General features: G+C 35.7%; 5 protein-coding genes across 8 annotated transcripts in view; 3 read left to right on the top strand and 2 right to left on the bottom strand.

Annotated features, from left to right (window-relative positions):
• LOC112451953 (zinc finger protein 628-like) overlaps window positions 1–4,336 on the bottom strand; it is a 42,448-nt gene extending 38,112 nt beyond the window's left edge. The window contains exon 1 of the mRNA XM_025011891.1: window positions 4,256–4,336. Coding sequence (XP_024867659.1) covers window positions 4,256–4,258 — 3 coding nt within the window. The 5' untranslated portion in view covers window positions 4,259–4,336. The remainder of the gene's footprint in view (window positions 1–4,255) is intronic.
• Window positions 326–3,996, top strand: LOC112451955 (EF-hand domain-containing family member B-like). Its single transcript, XM_025011893.1, is given in 6 exon segments — window positions 326–1,643; window positions 2,369–2,594; window positions 2,821–3,013; window positions 3,167–3,250; window positions 3,418–3,521; window positions 3,787–3,996. Coding segments are annotated over 6 exon segments (909 nt in total). The 5' UTR covers window positions 326–1,530; the 3' UTR covers window positions 3,976–3,996.
• LOC112451954 (M-phase phosphoprotein 6) lies at window positions 4,070–5,152 on the bottom strand. Its single transcript, XM_025011892.1, has 3 exons — window positions 4,916–5,152; window positions 4,749–4,849; window positions 4,070–4,568 (listed from the first exon to the last, which is right to left on the bottom strand). The coding sequence occupies exons 1-3, from the start codon at window positions 4,961–4,963 to the stop codon at window positions 4,265–4,267; spliced, it is 453 nt and encodes a 150-aa protein (XP_024867660.1). The 5' UTR covers window positions 4,964–5,152; the 3' UTR covers window positions 4,070–4,264.
• Window positions 5,153–5,510: 358 nt separating this feature from the next.
• LOC112451952 (E3 ubiquitin-protein ligase Bre1) lies at window positions 5,511–13,144 on the top strand. 4 transcript variants are annotated; one of them, XM_025011886.1, is made up of 16 exons: window positions 5,511–5,727; window positions 6,477–6,646; window positions 7,159–7,345; window positions 7,426–7,614; window positions 7,828–7,949; window positions 8,189–8,425; window positions 8,848–8,973; window positions 9,087–9,260; window positions 9,356–9,613; window positions 10,067–10,198; window positions 10,432–10,703; window positions 10,815–10,968; window positions 11,272–11,385; window positions 11,605–12,007; window positions 12,272–12,366; window positions 12,507–12,788. In XM_025011886.1, the coding sequence occupies exons 2-16, from the start codon at window positions 6,497–6,499 to the stop codon at window positions 12,786–12,788; spliced, it is 2,895 nt and encodes a 964-aa protein (XP_024867654.1). In that variant the 5' UTR covers window positions 5,511–5,727; window positions 6,477–6,496. The 4 variants fall into 4 exon arrangements, with proteins under 4 accessions (XP_024867654.1, XP_024867655.1, XP_024867656.1 ...); XM_025011887.1 differs by lacking the exon at window positions 5,511–5,727 and adding an exon at window positions 5,794–5,957; XM_025011888.1 differs by lacking the exon at window positions 5,511–5,727 and having other exon boundaries at window positions 6,497–6,646; window positions 12,507–13,144.
• A 6,078-nt stretch (window positions 13,145–19,222) lies between these two features.
• Window positions 19,223–24,082, top strand: LOC112451938. The gene is made up of 6 exons (XM_025011863.1): window positions 19,223–19,472; window positions 20,311–20,342; window positions 20,445–20,555; window positions 20,846–21,029; window positions 22,674–23,030; window positions 23,163–24,082. The coding sequence occupies exons 1-6, from the start codon at window positions 19,386–19,388 to the stop codon at window positions 23,610–23,612; spliced, it is 1,221 nt and encodes a 406-aa protein (XP_024867631.1). The 5' UTR covers window positions 19,223–19,385; the 3' UTR covers window positions 23,613–24,082.
• The last annotated feature ends 6 nt before the right edge of the window (window positions 24,083–24,088 follow it).

Genomic DNA, 24,088 nt, shown 5'->3' with positions numbered 1-24,088 from the left:
GTATAATCATAAAGTCAGAATATATAGCTTTCGATAGTTTTATTAATCTTGTTGACAAATTGTCGTAAAATCTCGCAATATCCTCAAACTTTTACGAGGTAAAAACGGCACTGCGCGGCCGAAGTAATTGGATTTAAGATATATTATCGAGTCTCACGGTCATGTCACGATTTTCGATACACAGTTGTTAAAGGGAAGAGCCAGGACTCGTTCAAGGCGAGCCACATGCCACTGCAATTAACGGCCCGATATTTCATCGGGAAAACAAGGCGAAACAGCCAATATTATTGCATCATGGTCTTGACGTGGCAGCTGTAAGAATACATTAAATCTCGTCAAGTGGTGCAACAAGCGCGCGAACGCACGAACTGCTTTCCCGGATAACGGTGCGTCAATAAACGCCACATTGTACGAATTCTGCGAAACTGCGACGATAAATAATAAGAATATTACTCGTCTCGCGGTAATGGCGGTTAAACGGTTTTCTGCTGCGAAATTATTAGACAATATATCGTCGAGATGCGTCGTCGTGCTCCGTCAGCGCGTACACATCTCGTCTACGTTTACCTATCGTTGCACGATTGAATTGTAATTAATTATCTCGCTTTCCTTCCGGAAAAGCTCGTGGCACACGTCGCATAGCGCTCCCGACTTATTTAGCTATCTGAGAATAAATAATCGCGTTACTCTGCTCGCTGTTAATATGCGCCGTGGAAACAAAAAACAACGCGCAGAGCCGCAGAGAAAAATGCTAAATACCAGAGATTACCCAAGAGCATGCAACTATCTATTTACATTATTGCGTAATGCGAGCGCACAGAGGTAATTAACGGAATAATTAATCGGCGCGCAACAAGACGCCGCGTCGGCTCTTTAAACGCCGCAAATCCATCTCGGGGAATTAAACAGGCGGAAAAAAGTTGGCACCAGCCGACCAACTTCATTCGATATATCCCTCGCGTATAACGTTACGTCGCGTTAGGCCATATTCCGTTTCTGCCGTTTCATTGCAAAACTAGGCACGGTATATTCCGTTACGCGATATCGCATTGTGTCATTGTGTGAGACATATAGGTAATCCCTTAATGATCGTTCGCGAGAGAGACACGAGAGTACTCCCCGGTAAAACATCGAGAAACGGTTACTGAGTTTTGTCAAGTTAATGTTACGTTGAAAACTTGATCTCCAAAAATTTTAAATTAAATAAAAAGATGGGAAATATCGAGCAGGAAATATCGTGCTATAAAAATTATTTTCCAAGTTACGGTAAAATGCTTCGATTTTTATGTCCTTGTATGTAATATATACCGTCTATTACTTTGACATCTTAAAGTTGATCACACATATATATACATGTAAAAGGAAAATCAATGTCTGAATATACTTCTATTCCTGATTCCTGTGCGTAATCTGAAACGTCATCATCATCACATTTATCATCATTTCTCTTTTATTTTGTACGTCATAACGTTAGGGTTATACGTAACCTTTTTGTAATTAATTCTCGTTTAGATTTTTGTGGAAGCGACTATGAAACAAGTACTTGAAATTGAGGGAAGCGCGACGATACAAGAAGGTATTGCACGTTCTTGGTACCGAAAATCACATAATTATTATGAGCCATCAGAACAAATTACAAGAGAGTGAGTATTATACCAATAAGACGTTAATAAAATTATAGCTGGCCAAGCAAAGGACGTAAGATAGATTGAGCTGTCTTTATATATAATCGATATTTCTTCTTATTATACAGTTACAAAAAATTTTCTGATAAATGTACTATATTTGGCAAACCGCCAAAGAATCGAGGATCGGAATCTCGGATTAGAAGAATTTTGACGTGGATTAATCACGACCCGGTTACTTTAGTAAATCGTCGACAAGCAGATTTCATAGAGCGTACTAGATCGTTTGTCGGACAAGTCAAGTAATTACAGTTTTACCAGCGATTGTTAATCTAGCGATAGTTGTATATAGTTTATAAACCCATGAGAGATGACAAAAATCTCATCAATCTCTTACGTAACAAACCCCTTTCGTCATATAAATTATTATAACAAATTAGATAAATACAAATGTTTTCGAAAGTTTCGATAAAATATTTACAACTTTCACTATTTTTTCAAATTATTAATTATAAATATATTACACTATATTTACATTTATTATGGAAAATTTTTAAGATGCATAAATCAACGTGCTTTTGGCCTATAAAATAACGTACTTGATTAAAATGATGTACGGAATGTGTGGTCTGTTTTAATGTATACTTTCTTCGTGTAACAAATAAATAAGAATTTAATTAATTAATTAATATAAAAATCGCATATTGCCTTTTTTTAAAGATCAACTAAATTTGTGATTCAAGGGATCCAGAATTGTCGCGTTTCAATGCAGATATCGTACACGGTAGAAAGAATATCAAAGACGAATTAGGTGTATCAGACATTTTACGTGATTTTGATTTGAACGAGCAAGAGGTTTTCCGGTGGCAATGTTTACAAGATTTAAATGATTTTCGTCGAAAACTCAAAAAACGCATGCCGGAAGTGCCATTCTTGGACATGGAGGATGAGTTTTCTCGTCTGGACAAGGTATACATGCATATATATGTCCATTTACTAATATATCTAAATATACCATATGTATGTGTGTTAATAACTATTATTTTATGTATTTATTACAATAATGGAAATGCATATTAATTTATAAACTTGCACTCTTATAAATTGAAAAAAAATCGTTGATCAAATTAACCCGAAAGTACATATTAAAATCATATTTTTATAATTATGAAATTGTTATAAAATTTTAATACAGAATCATGTCGGGGTTCTACCTGAAGATGAGGTTTTCCTGATTTTTGACCGGCATCGCATATATCCAAACAAGAAATTTCTCGTACCGTTAATGGACAAATTGCAGTTGCGTGAAGATGGAAATGTTAATTACAGGGACGTGCTGAAGCTTTTGAATTGGAAGCACAGTTTACCCGTTCTACCAACGATAAAACGTGAATAAATTATGGATGATTTTTGTGTTTACTCTAAATTTTTCTTCAAATTGATCAATTAGAGAAATTACAAATGATAAGCCTTTGTGTGATAATTAATAATAATTTCAAATACATCTTAATTTTAATTTAATTTAAAAGATATTATTTTAGAATAAGCGTCAGTGGCGAGTCCAGATTGTACTACATCATATAATGACAGCATAAGAAATATTCAGACAACTGATAGCGCAAGTAGGGCTTTCTTTTTATAATTTATAATATCTGTAAATCTTGAAAATATTTCTTTCAAAATGAAGCAAGTATTTGGATACAAACTTGAAGAAATATTATAGAAGTACGTGTGGCAGGACTTCCATCCGAAAGATCGGATTTTCTGATTACAACGTTACCGCGCCCCGGCCTATATCCAGACAAGGAGAACTTGGGCGATCAAACCTCCGTTCATTGCTTAATATCGCCCAGCATATTCACAAGATACGGCTTGACACATATAGATTTTTTCAAGGTAGATCGCTTGATCTCGTATCGTCAAATTATTTCACATATTATTTTTGCTCTTAATTCGACATGAGTTATATCAAATTACAAAATTCGAACGTAGAACGAAGATTTCCTCACCCTGAAAATTCGCCAAAATTCCTAATTAGGAATATTAATTTTACATCATTTTAAATTATTATATTATTATATTATGTTGTTGTATACTAATTTATTATATTACTATATCATGAAAATATTAATTTGTATTATTTTGTAAATCTGTTGTACAGACTCGCGACAAGGAAGAAATACGAAGCATATTCGTGAACATTGGTTTCGAATTTCCAGAGGATAGTTTTGATACGCTTTGGCAGGAAGGACGGAGGAAGGATTGCTGCACCGACGGCGTGTGCGTGGAAACATTTCAAGAGTTACTCGCCACGTTGGGTCTCGTGGCAAAGAAAATTACATGTAGCTAGGATATAAACAAAATCTGTCTTGACGGCTCTATAGAGAAAAAGAAGCTCTATAAAAAAATATATAAATTGTGTATTTTAAGTTTAATAGTCACATAAACAATAACCATGCATGTTTTAGAACGTAATACGTATACAACCTTTATTCAACGATTATATTAAGTTATATAATAATAAAATCAAGTTTGTGTCAGATGTCTGATTCATGCGTTGAATATACAAACTATACAACATATTTACTTAATACATGTAAAATTAAACACATAATTATACAGTTATTTACCATGTAGATTTAGTCTGCTGGTTTCAAGAATTTTGGTTTCTTGTTCAATGGTTCATCTTCGTCATTTCTCTTTCTATGCTGTGGTTTTCTATGCCTGTTTACGGTGTCAAATTTCGCTCGCATTTTCTTCCACTGAACAGCCATTTGTTCATCAGATACGTCAGCTTCTCGTTTCACCTCTACTTTGGCTTGTTTGGCATTCTCCTTTTCTTCCATTAACTTCTCTATAACTGGATTCATCCCTTGAAAGCTTAATCTACCATCACCGAGTTTCTCACAGAAGACATAGCTCGCCTCCATAAGAAATTTTCCACTTGAACATAAAAATGATTGATAGCAGCAATACTCTGTCACCGGAATTAAATATTTGGGTCTTGTGCAATGGGTATTTCAATATGCAAAACATCCAAAAATTTATATTACATATTAATTTACATTATTATTGATTAAGATACAGGGTTGATACTTGGAGAAAATAACATAAAACACTTACGACGCTTTCTTCATGCGTGATGTAAGCTCGCTGCCAAAGTACTCTTCTCCTTCTTCCTGAAATTGTTCTTTCTCCACTTTGTCTTTTGTCCGTTTCATGAACTGCAACAACAAGCCCACGTATTATCGTGCAACAATGCTCTACTTTCTATGATCTTTCCAACTCACCTTCATCTGCAGTATACTCTTCGACAGAGCTATCCTCTTCGTATCCATGTTTATAACACTCGCGCATACGGATGTGAAAAATTAACGATAATATCTCTCGATAAATACCCCTCGAGAAATAGTCAAAATGCGAAAAACTGATAATTCTGCTGTACCAATAGTCAAAATTTTGAAGAATTTCTTCGAGAAATTGTACGCGCGTGTCAATAATACCAGACCACCGGCCACCCCTATAAACAAGACAATCTAACCTGACTAACCTCACTTTTCCATCACACTAGCTCCACGCTCCACTAGTTGCAGCACCCTTGAAGATTTCTGCATTACTATCATTTGTAGTAGCAGAGCAGCTTTGAAGAATTCCACGTTATCAACTTTATGCACACTTATTAAAATTTTGCTGTATCGAGTGTCGGCTCGCCATTTTCTTTGCCGAATGCCGGGTGAGCGTAGCGACCATATCGATCGCGCCCGACTTCTTTACCTTCTCGACCATCGACCATTTACTTTCCCGACCTGCCGCGTAACGGTTATTTTCATTAGTCGAGTGTCGAGTGTATTGGCGTGTCGTCGAGCTGGTCCTGACTCCTCGGCCTCGGCCTTCCCCGCACAACTCTCTCACTCTCTGGGCTCTCATGAGATCGCACAAGATGCGGAGCAGAGGTCCGCGACGACCAATTTGGCACACGAGGCGCAACGCATTGGAGAATGGTCAGTGACGTAGCCGCGAGGCCGAGGAAGCGAGGAACGGATCATCGTGGAACGGTGGACATAGCGGCGTCAGCGGAAATAGTTTGATCGCTCGTACCAAGGTAAATCCGCGCCCGCACGCGAGCACACGCTCGCGAACGCGCGAGCGCGCGCGCGCGCGCGCGTGTGTGTGTGAGTGCGAAATCAATAACAACGGCATTATACATTATTTCAAGGGTATTATTCCAGCTCTCTAAAAAGTCTCATTAACGTCTACGAAGCCCCACGCTTGGTCCAGTGCGATCTCGTTCCAGTTACGTTCTTTATCGTTCACTCGCACTGGCCACGTCTGGTAGGCACAAAAAAAAGAGCTGAAGAAACTGGACGACATTTTAGGATTCGTCGAATAACGTATTATGAGATTATTCAGAAGATTTCTCGTTTTTATATGCTTGTTTTCACATTTTCGAACGTGCTGATCACGTTGGTCATTAATGTTTTCAATACTGACGACTCATAGGCAATGTTTATGTAGACTTTCTCTTCGATACAAATCATAACCTCCTGAAAGTTCTTTTATCTTTTTTTTCCCTAAAGTTAAGACCTATTGTTGTATCATACTTATATCAAGAGAATTTGCGAGGTATAAGATGGGTAATACGAGTAATTTTTTTCTTTTTTTTTTCCAATTTTAATATGACGTGTATAGTTGGAACTAGCTTCACGCAAAACCGGTAGTTTACCTAAATTTTTAGAGAGTACATACATAGTATTCTGTGCACCAGGAGACATTAAACTTTACAAATAAAAAGCGAATCTTCTCAATATTTCAAACAACGTACTTCGTATACTTATTATTTATGCCTGGCAGATATATCACTGCGTGCAAAGATGTCGAAACGACCCGCAGACAGTGGGGACTCCGGTTCCCAACCGCCTATAAAGAAGGTACAATTTGAACCGATTCTAATTGGACCAATATCTACTCTTGAGGAAATGGACATGAAGGTTTTGCAGTTCCAGAACAAGAAGCTGGCACAGGTATAAAAAAATTTATATTACCCTTCTATGCTTAATAAATTGATTTCTAACTGCAAATGAAGATAATGGGGATTGAGATGTATATAATTATATGTATATATAAAGAAAGTAGTTGTATATCTTAATATAATAGATAAATATACTAATTATACGTGCGTAAAAAATATAATTATACATATAATTATACAGAATAATGGTTGAAAAAAAAGGTTGAAACTAACGTGTTATTTTTTAATGGGAATGAACGGAATAAAATAGATTAAACATTACAAGCTTTGCAGAATGGTGTTTAATTAATTTTATTTTGTCTAATAAAATAATTTAGTTTCAGCAACTTCTCACGTGTGTCGCTCTCGTATATGCATATTTGTGTTGACTAAAATTTTCAAGTATATATGCAATATAATATAAATTATACTTTTATATAAAAATTATTTTTTACAATATTGTACAATTTTTAGTTTTTATACATCTTTTTTCACGTATAATTTTTTTTTTTTTTTTTATTCCAGAGATTAGAACAAAGGCATAGAATGGAAGCTGAATTAAGACAACGTATCGAACAATTAGAGAAACGTCAAATGCAGGACGATGCAGTACTTAATGTTGTTAATCGATATTGGAATCAACTCAATGAAGATATACGTGTACTATTGCAGAGATTCGATGCTGAAACTGCTGATGAATCAGAAAATAAAAGTATGCTTTGGAAAGAAAAATATTATGTAACATTTTCTACGACAACGTCTCACAACAAAACATTTTCTTTTTAATTACAGACGAGAGCGAGGCTACAACGTCGTTTCTTATGCAATTATCTTCCTGGGACAAAGAAGAGTTGGATGACAAATTGGCAAACCGTGTACAGGTGTCGAAACGAGCTGTGTCTAAAGTTGTACAGGCGTTTGATCGTTTATCTCAAAGAAACGAAAAGATCACTCTTGCGCTTAAAGGAGAATTTAACGGTGGTAAGTTGTGCTGCATCTAGAATTCCTTTAAGGTTTCAACTTGACGCAACACGTTGAACAACGTGACACGTATATCTTTACATTTACGCCGTAAGACTCGAAATTTTTCCACGAAATCTCGGACAAAACTTGACATGTTACACAACTATATTGCGAAAAGTCGTACTCTAACATCTAAGGATACAATTAATGCACGTGTGAATTAATATACAGAAGAAGCACCAAATATGGACGAAGTCGTACGTCGTGCCAATGCGGAAATACAAATGGAAAACAGAAATCTGCAGGCGATAAATATACAATTGCACGAAAAGTACCACACTATCTCATTAAAGGTACGTGATTTCTGTATCATTTATATTTAATTTTCCATTTTTTGTTTATTATCGATTATGTACAACTGACACCAGTTATGGTTTATCACGACGTACAAGTCGGTCTAAAGAGTCGGAAATAAAGAAAAAGATATTCCTTCTTATAAACGAGTATTTCTTTATCAAGTAATTAGACATAAAAGATCCCGGCCTGATTTTACGGAAATGTCAATATTTATTCTGGCTATCTATTTTCATAGATGTCAGAACTGCAAGATACAATAACGGGAAAAGATACGCTTGCGGCAGAATTGCGAAATCAAGTCGACGATCTGCAGTACGAATTGAACAAAGTACGGGCGAGAAACGATAAGTTGGAACATCACCTTGGAGAAGCGATTGAAAAGTTGAAAGCTTTTCAGCAGATTCACGGCACGGATGAGAAAGGCAGTAATAAACCGAATACTTTAGTTGCATCCAGTGTTTCTCAAACCAAGGTAAACGTTCGTTTTCTTATATTTATATAAAGCTACAAGTATACACTCTCAGAAAAGAATTCTAGATACAATACTATTAGGATCGAAATAGGGCCAATCATATTTTAATCTTAAATAGAAGAATTCTTAAATTCTATCTAGACTTCTAGATAGTATATTGTTTATCTTAAATAGAGGAATTCTTAAATCTAGAATAAAATAATCTTGATGCTATCCCTCTAATTTTCTCAGAATTATTCTAGATTCAAGAATTCCTCTATTTAAGATTAAAATATTCTTCTTTTAATACTAAATATGATTGGCCCTATTTCGATCCTAATAGTATTATATCTAGAATTTTTTTCTGAGAATGTACGCTCTAGTTTAATATTACAATATTATTCTATACGTTATAATATATCTAGATGCATGTTCGTTTACAGCTGGACGACTTACAAAGAGAACTTGAAGAGACACGCGAATTGGCTAACAATAGACTGCAGGAATTGGACAAACTGCATCAGCAACACCGCGACACCTTAAAAGAAGTGGAAAAATTGAAAATGGATGTGAGTAGTCACATTTTCTAAATTTTATTTATATTATATAAATATTGTGACATTTTTAATTTATAATTTACTTTGTTACCGAATGGGCTGAATAAGAGTATTTCTTGCTGCAGATAAGACAGCTTCCCGAATCGGTAATCGTAGAAACGACAGAGTACAAATGTTTGCAATCGCAATTTTCCGTGCTATATAACGAGTCTATGCAATTAAAAACACAATTGGATGACGCTCGCCAACAATTGCAGTCGAGCAAGAATGCACATCTACGCCACATTGAGATGATGGAGGTAAGACCTTCATATATTCAGAGACTATATTCACGAATATATGTGTAACGTGTTTTATTTTTATCAATATTCTTTTCATAATATTCTTTTCATAGAGCGAAGAGTTAATGGCTCAAAAGAAATTGCGCGGGGAGTGTATACAACTCGAAGATGTTTTAGCACAATTACGCAAGGAGTACGAAATGCTTCGCATTGAATTTGAACAGAATCTAGCTGCCAATGAACAGACAGGTCCAATTAATCGAGAAATGCGGCATCTGATTACCTCTCTTCAGAATCACAATCAGCAATTGAAAGGAGAAGTGCACCGATACAAGCGAAAGTACAAAGAAACTTCTATTGAAATACCTCGAGTATGTACACGTAAACACATATCGTAAATTAAAAGTAATTGTCTTATTTTTTATTTTATTATAAACGTTAACCATTTTCTGTGCATGGTATCTGACTTTGATTTAAATAATATCTATGTATCGATTTATTATTATATACGAAATGGGTCACACGTCACTTCATATTCCTTTGTTATATTTACTTTATTATTAATGCCTATTAATGCCTTGAACTTTCAATTTTTCAACGAACCTTTTATTATAAAATGAGTTTAATGTGTGGGGCAACAGGTCAGGGTTGAACACCGGACTTGTTGATTACACAAGTCAACTACTCTTACGCAGAGAGCTACGTGTTACCCCAATAATAGAACAAAATTTTACATATATATTACGTATAAATTGTCATCCGATATATTATTTAACCGCTATAAAAATAGATAAAATGGTTTTATTTTTATCAAATTTTCCCAGCTAAAAAAGGAAGTAGAGGAATTGACAACCAAGTTGGGCCAACAAACGGCGCAAGAAAATAAAGAAGGGAATACGTCAGACGGCAGCGGAAAAGAAGAAGATGCCTCAAATTCGTTGCCAGGTTCTACACAGGTATGTAATGATAATACGACGATAAACTTTTATCAAAAGATGACACGTTTTCCTATGCGATTATATTAATTTTTCACGTATTTTGTTTGTGTACATGTATGTAGTACCAAAAAAATAGAATTTTTTGTACAACGCATTACATTTTTAATATATGGAACTCGTGCTCACGTATTAAAATGAGATTTTGTTGGCTACTTGATATTTTTGTGTTACGTGTTGGTTTTGGTACATAGATAAAAGAAGAAAGTGGTGTTACGATAAAGAGGGAGTCTGGTGCTGACGAAGAGGTAGAAACTATTGAGGTTGGAGAAGGTGAAGGCAACAAAAACACGCCAGATTCTCTAACGTTAACGTCGCCGACTTTAAAGAAGGAGAAGGATATAAAACGTGAGAAGGATATCAAGAAAGAATCTGTGAAAACTGAACATCGGGATCCTGCACATCGCACTAAAGATGCAAAGATGGCGGAATCGGAGCTCGTGAGGGACTTGAAGGCACAGCTCAAGTATGTCCGCACAAAGATATCCAGTGTTTTCAAATAAAATACTGATATTGTTATTGCGACGCGGTATCTTAGTTTTAGAAAATAAACGAGAGAATAAATATCTGATTGCAGAAAAGCTGTGAATGAGATGAAAGAAATGAAACTTTTATTAGATATGTACAAAGGTGTTGGAAAAGAGCAACGGGACAAAGTACAGTTAATGGCTGCGGAGCGTAAAACGAGAGCCGAGTTGGAGGATTTGCGACAGCAGGTCAAAAAAATTCAAGTATGTTGTGTAATATATTTTTTATAATCACTACACGTAATATGTGATTTTTATTATGTATACGTTTATTTTATATATAGCGCGATAATATGAATCAATGAATCAAGTAAAACGATCGGTACGTCGATCAGTTCGTGTGCAGTTTGGTTGAGGAAAATACGTTATTCAAGTGAAATATTTTACTGTTTAACATCACGAGTATATTGATATCGTAATATTGTGTGAATATTTGCACTTTACGTGACGAGAATTATTTTTATTTGGATAATATAACAAAGTGACGTGTGCATTGTGTCATTGCAGGAAAGTAAACGCGAGGAACGTAAAAAATTAGCTGACGAAGATGCGCAGATAAAGATAAAAAAATTGGAAGAACAAGCGTATACATTGCAACGTCAAGTTGCATGTCAAAAACAGGTAGATCACATTTATTCTTTCTTTTGAAAGCGAACGTTGATGCGCTGCGTATAAAAAGATTAGAAAATTAATTAATTAAAGATAAAATCACGTGTAAGAGATCCAAGTCAAGAATTATTTTGTTATTTATGTCCGTAATAATTTATAATGTTAAAAGCTTTTTAATATTAAAAAATAGTCGACAGAATCGTACGCGAACGGAAATGTAACGTTGAACAGACGTGTATCTGGCTGCAGGAGGAAGAGGCGCTTCTGAACGAGATGGAAGTGACCGGGCAAGCATTTGAGGACATGCAAGAGCAGAACTCTAGACTCATACAGCAGCTGCGTGAAAAAGATGACGCGAATTTCAAACTCATGACAGAGAGGATCAAAAGTAATCAATTGCACAAGCTCGCGAGGGAAGAGAAGGACGTGCTGAAGGAGCAAGTATTAACACTAACAACGCAGGTGGAAGCGGCCAATGTAGTTGTACGAAAGTTGGAAGAGAAGGAGCGTCTCTTACAAAACTCTCTCGCCACGGTGGAAAAGGAATTGGCGCTGAGACAGCAGGCAATGGAAATGCACAAGCGGAAAGCGATAGAGAGCGCACAGTCTGCGGCTGATCTGAAACTTCACCTTGGTAAGTGCTCAACGTGCAAACGTGAAAAAGCTAAAATAAAAATGCTTACGTATGTAAATCTTTAATCATAAATGCTCTTATAAATCATATACGTTCATGTACATTTTTTCTTAATCATATAAATAATACACTCTAAGCGTTTACGATGCTTTTACAATATTCTTATTGTTACATTATCAGCTGGAAAAATAAACGAAAATAAATGATAAAAACTACACAGTCACTTCCTGACAAAAAACTGACGTACAGCTTTTACCGTTACAGAAAAGTATCATTCCCAAATGAAGGAAGCGCAACAAGTCGTAGCTGAGAAAACAAGTTCCTTGGAAGCTGAAGCATATAAAACTAAAAGATTACAGGTATAACAATTTACGTCTGCAGCTGCACCAACTATGTGATATTTCTCGTGTGTTTTGAACTTGTTATATACCAGTTTTGAATACCATTAATAATACAATTATTGATACAAGTAAAATTTAATACATGACGTGCATTGTAGGAGGAGATTGCGCAACTCAGACGCAAGGTTGAGCGTATGAAGAAGATTGAGCTCGCTGAAACTCTAGATGAAGTAATGGCGGAAGAGTTGCGGGAGTACAAGGAAACTTTAACGTGTCCGTCTTGTAAGGTAAAGCGTAAGGACGCCGTCCTCACCAAGTGCTTCCACGTGTTCTGCTGGGACTGTCTGCGTACACGTTACGAAACACGGCAACGGAAATGTCCCAAGTGTAACTGCGCTTTCGGCGCCAACGACTACCATCGGCTGTACCTGTCCACATGAAGAAGAAGGTGCTGACTCTGGAAAATACGCCGCGACGTAGAGTAATGTTTTGTAATATGTTACGTAAGCATTTTTTCTCTTTCTTTTTTTATATCGTTTATTTATTACTCTGACTTTTTGTGGAATTATGCGCGATATGTGACTCCCTGTGCGCTGAGTGTGTCGATAATGAATCACGAATTTTGCCAAGTTCTTATCAAGACCATAGCACACATGAAGAACATAAGTCACAGAATAAAAGTAGAATCACAGTCGAAAATTCTAGAGACTGAATGATTTATCACTTAATTCTACTACTTGTGTTTTTTTCATGCATTATGGTCTAGTTTATAAACCAACATATAAGAATAAATAAATAGGTAAAGTGAATGATAAATGAGTGAATGAATTAGTGAGTGAGCGAGCGAAAGAGTGAGCGAATGAGCGAATAAATATGAAAAAGAAAGAAAGAAAAGAGAGAGAGAGAGAGAGAGAGAAGCGAAAAGAGAATGCACAGCTGAATTGCATTTTTAGTTAGTCAGTACAGTTATACCGGGCTACAAACTTTTAATTTTATTTACAATATAAAAAACCATTTATTTAATTTTCTTTCATCTCGTTTGTAAGCTCACACGAAATTATCGTTAACATTTATATATAGCACGATGGATTGCCTAGATCAATGCCTTCTTAAAGCCAAGATACTGTCCCCCGAGCGACGACACGTTTCTATTTAAAATGTCTTTTATAAGATAAAGTAGAGATCAGTTTGTAAAGTCAAACAAAGCATTGATAACCATTAATCTAGTAAAAAAATTTTGTAACTACGTTAAATCACAATAACATTTAATAGTTTAAACTGTACCAACTAAAATTGATTGATTAACTGACACATTATTCAAATTCAATTACTGTTTGAAATTCATGTAACTGTAAACCTGTTGAATGTGACTAAAGTTTAGCTGCAAGACTCGTGTTCTGTATGTTAGGCCTGGTTAAATCAAAGTTGAAAAGTCTCGAAGGAGTAATCTAATGACTCCTCACTCTTAAAAGTGAAATAAATTCATTATTGAGTTAAGGTTCAGAATTAATAATACGTAGCAATTTGTATGATAATCACGCTTATAGTTATTTATTTAATCAAAAGGATATAATTTAGCAAACACCCTCCAAATTCGCTTTGTCTATTGTTTATAATACGAGACAGGCAAACTGGTTAATAACAGGGATGTCCTGTACGATAATTACTCGACATTATCCAATAAGAAACGAATTTCTTTGCTGATCGTAAACATGTTCGTGATGATTTTCATCGAAATTGCTTTTGGAATTAATGCATTAAAATCAGAAAAATGATATATTTTATTATATATTTCTGAGATGTCTCGGTATCTTAAAAGTATGAATTTTATTTAAGAACTGTAAGAACTATATTTTTAAAAATAAAAAAAGGAATATATATATATATATATATATATGTATGTATAATTATATGAAATGTTTATCAAATCAATATATAAATATTGATTTGATTGTGAAGCGTCAATATTAGCAAATGTTATTTTTAACACTGAACTGTATACATTACTAAATTTAAATAATTTATTCCATTCAAGGCTAGTTGTTGCAACCTGTTGGTAAATTAACTAATAGTTAAATCATATGTCTATCTTTGTCTAATTTGAAGGAGAAACAAAGCATATATATGATTTAACTATTAGTTTATCAACCGGTTGGAACAACTGGCCCTTAGATCATTTAAATTTAAGTTCAAATTAGCGCTCACTAAATCGTTAAATATTTGATACTATTATACCAACATTGTATTATAGTATAAATAATTTTTGATCATGTATCATCGCATGTGTGAATGCTACGTATTAATGTGAGCATCCATGTATATGCGTTTGTAAAAAAATGAGATGCAATAACTTATTTTGACAAAAAGATGCATCAGTGCGTAAGAGCTCCGTTTCAATAGAATAATTTGTTTTATAGATCTTTATTTTACTTAATCATACAGAACTATTTTTTCTTTTTTGATAAATTTCGACGATGTTATGTAATAATTCGGAGAAATCTGTCCTTTTTAATTTTCCTTTTTTTTAGGTAGGGAAGTTTATTTAACCCGAGCTCGCGCCACTCCGGTCCAGTAGAGCGCTAAACGCTTTTTGATTTTCTAGTTTTCTCGTAACAAATTCAGGATAAATTTAAATCATTTTCTAAGCTTAAAAATATTAATTAGAATGAAAATGACAATGCGACAAAGTCGCACGATCTCACGGACCGGCGGAGTGGGTCGAAAATAGGTGCAGCTAGCTAGGATTAAATATGTAACAATATAGATGTATGATGTAAATACGTTAATGAAAAATTTGACCTTGCTAAAAATAAATTCTTATTTCTTTGTATTATCTATTCGAGAAAAACACTTTCCAAATCTTAAAATAAAAATATTTCCATATTAGATTTATTCCAATTCTAAATGCAAAACTTGAAAATAAAAATGTTTTTTCGCTTAATATTTGTTAATTATTTTACAATATGTATATGGAGGATAAAACTTGACAAAAGGCGTTCTATAAATAATTTCTTATACTTTGAGACATTATTTTGCATTCTTGACGCATTTTTTACATTTGTCTAGTTTTGCTCTTTTTTAATTTTTTTCGAAGATAAACTGAATCGAAAACCGTATCGAAAAATTACACTTATTTCAATTTTCGTTTTCTTTACGTTATGTAATAATATATAATTAATTCTAATAGCTTTGTATTATAATCGATGTACACTGCAAAAAGAAAAACACTAGATAAAATTACATGAACAAATGTAAAATTTTATTACGATTTAAATAATGGTATACGTGTAATATACATTTTCTTGTTGTTCATGTCATTTTACATACCTTTTTTACAGTGTACGTAAAACATAAATAAAATCGAAAATCGATTTGCATTACGTGATGTACGCGGTAAAAAAATTTTTTGCCACTATTTTGAAACGACTTGAGTCTAGTGTTCTGGTTTTTAATTTTACGTAATTGAGAAACCGGATTTTAACCTCTTATTTTTGAACTACTTTTTAAAGACTTGTTTATGTAGAACATAAATCTATGGGAAATTTAAACTTTACGAAGGTTTGCAGCATTTAAGAAATAGCTCCATTCTTTTTCGTAATAGAATTACAAAATTAATTTTTCATTTTTTTCCGGTATATATAGAAGATGTAATATTTTAGGCATAATTTATATATTTAATCGTTTATATAAAAAATATATTTTAAGAAATTTAGTAAATGTAATTTATAATATTTATATTACATTTATTATAAATTAAAAATTAGGATAATTTAAATTTCATATTCAACAATTTATTATCAAGTGATTAATAAATTATTAAATTATTTAATAAATAAAGACTAAAAATAAAATAAAATCTTTATTTTCTTTGATAACGTGCTTGAACGTAGTTCAAAAGTAAGTAATTCTTCAGAACAAAAATGTGTATAAAATCATACATAATATAAGAGCAGCATATATATGTCTGTGGAATCGTTGCATATTATTACAGTAGTCTTCTCTGAACAACATAAATTGAATGGAAATATATACAAGTTTTGTTGAGTGCTAATAGCGTGTAAACACCTTTCTATTATATGATGATTGAATAAAAAAAGGCAGTAAAAATAAATCACATTTAAATGAACGTCCATTATTTTTTCTATTATAAGCTTCTATATTATTCCATTTGTTCCAATGTTCACTTTTTTCTTATGCGTAATGAATGAGAAACACTTGTAAATATTTACACGCAACCCTTTAATTTTTTATCGGAGAATGAAAACTAGAATAGATGGGACGCGGAAAGTCAAATACGTCAGCTCAAATGACGTTGTCGTACAACGTTCTTTCCGATTTTATTCCATCTTGCAATATATTTTGAAAATCCTAAGAAATATTTGGTTCTATATACGAAAAGAGAACCTAGTTTAATCTAAACTGTTTTTTTTTTTTTCTTTTATAAAGTTTATTTTTTCGACGTTTATTATATGCATGTATCGAGTAAAACTTGATCGAAATATTCAACTAGAATAGAAATACGTATATCGAGAGCAGTTCTTGTAAGGAAACGGTTGATTTAAAAAATAAAAAATTAACAAGAATGTAATGTGTAGAGTTGCAACATCAGTCATTGATTTGAAAACGATAAAATCCTTTTCTGTCCTTTCTTCAACTGTTCTATGAACGAATTTATAAATAACTGGTTAATAAGGATTAAATGTTGTAGTAAATTTTGTTGTATTACACACATTTAATTTGTTCGCTGTGCGTACAGCAGAAAAAGAATTAAAAAAGACTATATCGAATCCATTTGTTTATAAAGAATGCGAAATGACATTAGTAAATAGCGCAGAGCTCTCTGGTAAATAGTATAGTATAATAATAATATAAATAAACGCGTAGCAGAGGAAATCCAAACACGTTAACAAAAGTTGTAAAGATCAAGACGTCGATTTTACAGGTAAATTTCGATGGCCGTGGATGGACATTTCTGCAGCGGAAGAAGAATATTATTCGTCATCTAAAACTGAAGAGAGATATACGTATAGTAAGGTCCATAAGTTTCTGGCCCGGGGGTAGAAGGAAGGAAGGTAAAAAGGAAAAAAACGGTATTTACCGTTTTTCGATATATAATCTCCCACAAGTTCAATACATTTCTTACACATCTCCTTGGCGGCATCTCTATACCTTTAAAAAAATAAGTAGTTTTCTTCTTTGGTGGTAAAATGGGCATCAACGGCTGCTTGGATCTCTTTATCGGTCTCAAACTGATCCTCCCCCGCAAGTCAGATTTCAAGTTTGCGAACAAGTAGTACAAGTCGGTGGGGGCCAAGTCTGGGCTGTAAGGTGGGTGAGAGATTTCTTTGAACCCGCCGTCCTCCACGGCAGCTTTGGCAATAACGGCTGTGCGCACGGGCACGTTGTCGTGGAATAGCCCAACACCTCGAGCCAGTTTTTCCCGTCGTTTCGTTTCTCCTTGATGGCGTCTCGCAAACGGTGCAGTAGAACCGCGTAGTACTCTACGTTCACAGTGGTGTTCCCTTCGTTGTAGTCACGAAGCAAACGTCCTCGGAAATCCCAAAAGATGGTAGCCATAATTTTTTTTGACTGAATGACCCTAAAAGCCTTTCGAGGGGACACATTCATCGGTTTTCTCCATTCTATTGACTCCCTTTTGGACAGGATCGAGGTCATGGTACAGGATCATAGTTTTATCTCCAGTGACACGTGATTCCAAAAATTGTTCTGGCTGGAGGTCGTATTCGTTTACGAGAACTCTCGGCAACAATTTACGCGCTCGTTTCTTTGGGCAACAGAAAGAAGTCGCGGAACCCATTTTGCACTAATCTTACTCTAGTGTAAATATTGTTTAATGATCGTGCGCTAACGGTTGTTTTAGAGAGTTCTAGTCTTGCCGCGCGTTCTTCAGTCTTCAAACGTAGGTCACTGATCACGTCAGCCTCCACAAGATCACGGCGGTTACCGGAGTGGCATGGCGACTCTCACAGGCCGACCGGGGCGAGAATCGTCTTCCAGAGTTTCTCGTCTCACGTTGAATACGTTAACCCATTCTTTCACAGTTGAATACGATGGGGAAGAGTCCTCGTACACCCTATCCAAACGCTTTTTACGTTTCATCGGTAAAAGACCTTTGCTCAAGAATTTAATTACCGCACGACCATAAGAGCAGATGTCTGGTCACGTGACGGGCCGCAGGGTCAGGTGGTCAGGTCCTCAGATTCGATCAGATTCGATTCCAACCACCCCCCGAAGTTCATGGTCAGGCTGGAAACTTTGGACCTTATTACTTATACGTATATGCTACATTTACTTTTTTAAAATTATTCTCAAAGTTATAGCGGTTTAAAAACTGTTTGGAGACTAAAAAGTAGAGCTAAGAAACTGAACTATATATCGATTTGAGAACTCTTTATTGTTATTTTTACACGGTGGGGAGGTTAGGTTCAGTAAACGTTGCGATCCGCAACATTGGCACGGAATTTATATTTCCTAGTATTGATACGTCATATTCGACATTGACGCATTATACGTATACCGTCACGTAATATATTCATCGCAATATATTGGAAACGACGTTTGTTCTACCAATAAAGATGCTCGGTTTCCACGCTTTAACAAATCTACCATCGAATTCTGTTTACTAGATTCTATGATATTTCCGCTGGCATTCTGCCGACAAAATTTGTGTCAGACACCCTTTGGAAAATTTGTTTCCGATAGATTTGGCAAAAGTATCTGCCAAAGACATATTTGCCAAATCGCGAGAGAGATATTTGTAATAATATTCTTCGCGCCACGCGACGCGCATGCCGCATGAGTGTAGGGCTGGTGTGGTGGCTGGTGGTGCAGGGTGCAGGGGTTGCTGGTTGCTGCGGCGAGGGACGAGGGCGAAAGCACGCGTACGCGACGAGCGACGAGCGACGAGTGCCTCGTCGGGGAGGATAAAGTGCGTGCCGTACAAAGTCAAAAGTGGCAGTAGTGGCGTAGTGGCACATTCGACGTCTGACAATAGACGTCTGGTACTTGGTAGGATTATGGTGCGACCGGCGAGGGGTCGAATACTCGATACACCATTCGTGGCGGCTACTCTGACGCTGCTCATGATGCTGCTGCTCGATCAAGTAAGAACGGAGAGATACGCCGTACATCCTAACTACGTCAGTTTGCGTTATCGCTTCATCCCGCTGAGGAAACGCGTACGCGCGTGTTACACGAGAAAGAGAAAGAGAGCGAGAGAGAGAGAGAGAGAGAGAGATATACGTTTATTGTCGTTGGATACGCGTTTTATCCGCACCCTCTCGTCCGTTCGGCTCCTTCGCCGCGCTTCCGATCAATACACCCCCGTGCCCCGTCGTCGTGTTTGCCATTCGTGCGTAAATCTCTTCCATAACGGTCGGTTTTTTGCACGCGATTTTATTATAAATAGAACAGTTTTTTAATTTTAATAAATATTGTAATAAATAAAGTAACTAACTTCTATTAATAAACAGTTACCTCTTGAGTACGTTATATGTAAACATGCGCGTTCTGTAAACCAAAACTTTCAATCAAGACGATATATATATTGCTGTCAAATGTCAGTACAACGTGCAAATTTAAGGGAGATGGTGCACTTAAAAGTGACTGAAATACTACATTCTTTTTCATTTTTCTTTAACATTGTTTTCTTGCATATTTTCAATCATATAAAATGATTTTTTAATACACCTAAATCTCTAAAAAAAGAAACTGAATAGTCTTTCGGATGATAGAAGAAGCGTCACATTTGTATAGCTTTGATTTAGAAACAGACAAAGAAAAGATTCGAGCAGAGAAAGGAAGAAAAAAGAGAAAAAAAAAACTTGATTTAATCGTGTACTTTGGATTATTAATCTGTAATCGATTCGTTATTTATTATTTAAAAAATGATGATTAAACACATGTATAATTATAATTATATATCTCGTATTGTTTTTTAAGGTGTCTTCTCTACTGTGCCCTGGAGGGCATGCGTAAGTATCTTGTTTTATACACCATGTTTTATACGTGAATACAAACGTGAAAAGTGTGGCAGCAAACTATAAATAAAGAGATGCAAATCTGTTGCTTTTTAGCTGCTCTCCTCCAAAATCATGCTGTCTCTATGGCTGTTGTTACGATGGCTTTACACCAGCAGCGCATCCAGAAATATTAGATTTCGTGATTTTGTCTACTTGGTATCTATGGTTGGTATATTTTTTCAATCGTTTATGTTATTGAACGACATATAGAGGAGTAAAAAGGAATAAGGTTTTTGTCTTTTTACTCATTACGACTTTTAAATTAAGACATCACTTTTGTAGCATGTACCAGCAGTTTGTTTTAATAAACAAATAAACTTATTTATATATATACACACGTACTGTTTGCCGAACATACGTTTATTTTACACATACTAATCTTGCGTACTGGTTGTCATAGTTATCATAGTAGTATTATGTGGATCTCGAGTAACAGTCAAGTATTTTATTTACAGGGTAGCGATACTCGCGGTCTTGGTTTTAGCCGCAACGTGCGGCTTTTGGCTATGGAAACGTCGCCGTTCGGCCGTGTCAGAAGACACGTCCTCGGAAAGAACTTCCACAGGACCGTGGTATCCACCTCCTCATTATAGCCGATGTAGTTCCTTTGTTCAGGCATTACCACCACCATACAACGAGGTATTTGAAAAACTAGTATTACGTTAACAAAGACGTTCCTAGTAAAAAATGTTTTATACATACAAAATGTTTATATATGTTTTTTTCTTGTATAATCTCTGTCCGTTATATTATAGAAAAAATAATAAGAAGAATAATTAAAAAATAATTAGAGAAAAATAACTTGCATTTTTTTTATAAAAAGTAAAATGGCGCGTAGATTACACAATATTCTATAAATACGTGTAAAACTTCTGGAGGTCATAAACACGTAATGGACGGAGACCGAAGGTTTGTTCGCGTCGCATACTCCAATATACACCAGAGACACTTGGATCACGGATAAAGGGTGGCGCGTGGAGCAGATGAGTTTTTGGAATGCGTTGGAGTGAGTAGGAGCATGGTGGGGCGTGCGACGCGAACTGTCCCCGAGACAGACAAAACGGAGTAAATCACACAAGTCTATAATTTATACTAATACGGATACTATACTTTATTTCACATCTACCCATCATTGCATGAACGCGTTTCGCATACATACATACATATGTTACTGAGAAGGGAGAGAGAGAGAGAGAGAGAGAGAGAGGGAGAGGGAGAGGGAGATAGTTGGAGCGCTCACGCCGTCCTTCGCGCAACATCGTCCATCGCCAGCAACCGTCCTAACAAGCAGAGGTCCGGGATACTCTCGAATCGGCCAAGTAGCCACGTAGGGCTGGATCCTGCTGATCGTTGGCCACAACAGAACCAACGATCCTCCTGAGCTACAAAGCCCCGAGATCGCCGACAACTATTGCTGGCCCGCTTTGTCCCTCTGTAGAAGCGGGCTACGGGTCCACGAGTATATAACTTGGATCCTTGGAAACGAATCCTCTGTGGATCTCTAGTAATACGGCAGCACGGATAGAGAACCTCTGGAGGCCGGGTCGATCTATACTTTCCGGGAACCCTCTCTTACAATTTTGATCTTTAATTCTTCTCCGCTCATCTCGTACACTCTCCTCCCTTCTCATTCCTCTCAATCTCGTTACATAATTGTGTATAATTACATTTGATATATGATTATTACTTTTATATAATATGTGGACAAATTTTTTTCATTTCCTCAAACTTTACTTTTTTTTTTTTATATATAAAAGCAATGCAAGGAAATTATTTTTTTGTATATTCCAACAGCGATTATACGAGAGAAAAAAATATATAAGCATATTTTATAAAAAATTATGTATAGTACCGAGTTTTTGATGATTGATTAATTTAATCAATATCCTAAGATCGTTGAAGAAAATAATTAATCACACGTTACACAGTTTCCCTCCTACATCATATACGAGTTTATACGTAAATGTTGTATTAAAATTCACGTAACACGTAAAAACTATTAAAGCTTTATTATCACGTTTGTTCTCTGAAGCTTTATCTGCAAATAACTCTTCCGTTTCACGTGCTTATAATTTAAATACTATTCGAATCTCGGTATTTTTATTAACGTAAAATTCACTCTAAATTAAAAAGAGATGTAGAATGTTGTTAAAAAGATCTAAAAATATTACTAATATAGCAATATAATTTATTTACGGTGATATAAATATTATGTGTGTTTTTCTTATATACTAATACATATAACGTCGAAATCTTTACTTTTATCATACACGTTATGCTTAGGTGACTGCAAAACCAGACCTTTATCCTTTAGTAATTGGTTACGACGATAGTTCAGGCAAAGGTACTTCTGGTTTTGTGATGCGCTACTTCAGATCGTTGTCACACGCAAGTACATTGGATTCATTGAGCTCCAGTTTCATGTGCAATATGGTGAACGAAGCAAATACCATTATTCCACCACCGTACTCCTGCAACAACAGTGTCGACGACGTGTCGGCGACGGAGTGCGAAAGAAGAGAGACAGGCGACGTCGGTTCCATCGTCTCCTTGACAAATCACAGAACAGTCTCTGACATATCAAGCCTTGGTGCTCAATCTCCTTGTTCACCGCCGAGGGCTACCAGCCCAACGATAGAAGTACGCTTGTAATTATATTTCGACGACTTAAAACCACAGCGTTAAATTTACGTGATGCTAAAACGTCTTTATATACGTATATGCGAGTTATTAATCTCACGATGTTAATTTTTTACGTTCATTATTTTCCAGTTACGGGAATTATTGGATAAGATACAGCAACTTCCTCATTTGTCTAACGGGCATTCCACCACCATGCCGTGCCAACAGAATCAAGCCCCGATTTTGTACGTAACAAGTAGCGATGGTACTACTCAACAACGGCCTTTAAGTCCCAACGATGTCGGTTCGTACAAAGTCAGGAGGACCAGGGGTAAGCTGTACATGCCATTGGGCGTGCCGACGTCGCGAAGCAAAACGAAGCGATGGCTGTCGCGCTCCGCACCAACAACGCCCTCGGGTACGACACCACGGTCCTTCTTGCCGGGACAGAGCAGGAGGCCTTCGGAGACCGACAACAATACGCAGCAGGCGGTGCCGTTGCTTTACGAGCAAGACGAGAACGAAAGCAACAATATGGATCAACCGTCATCGGGTGTTCCCGTGCTCGCTGAACAAGAGGAAGAACGACACGCGACATGACATGATGTCTAACGTGTTCGTGCCATTTAATACTCGACATCGCACGGATCTCGCGTAAGAGACGTGCCGATATCCACTACACACATAACACACACAGACCCATACACACACAGACACATATACACAGATTTAAATATTTTATAATATGACTCTGATACACACACATACACCGTCATCATGTATGCCGTATCATAAAATTATATACATTCGGGACGTCGTGTAGATATTGATGCAACATGTGAAAAAACCTAAACTTTATTTATATTTAATTAAAATAATATTGTATACACACAGGGACACACATACAAAAATAGATATTAACCAAATACCTAAATCTATGTCATTTGATTAATATCATTATATTTTGTATGTGTCCCTTTTATTTAATATCTATTTAGTTAATATGTGTGTGCACATACGTGTGTTCTATATTATTTACTTCTTAATGTTTAGCTTAATCTTTTCAGTATAGTACA

This window comes from Temnothorax curvispinosus, unplaced genomic scaffold, assembly GCF_003070985.1.
Source record: "Temnothorax curvispinosus isolate PA1 unplaced genomic scaffold, ASM307098v1 QBEX01002827.1, whole genome shotgun sequence".
Lineage (NCBI taxonomy): Eukaryota > Metazoa > Arthropoda > Insecta > Hymenoptera > Formicidae > Temnothorax > Temnothorax curvispinosus.
This window is presented reverse-complemented; position numbering and strand designations above follow the sequence as displayed.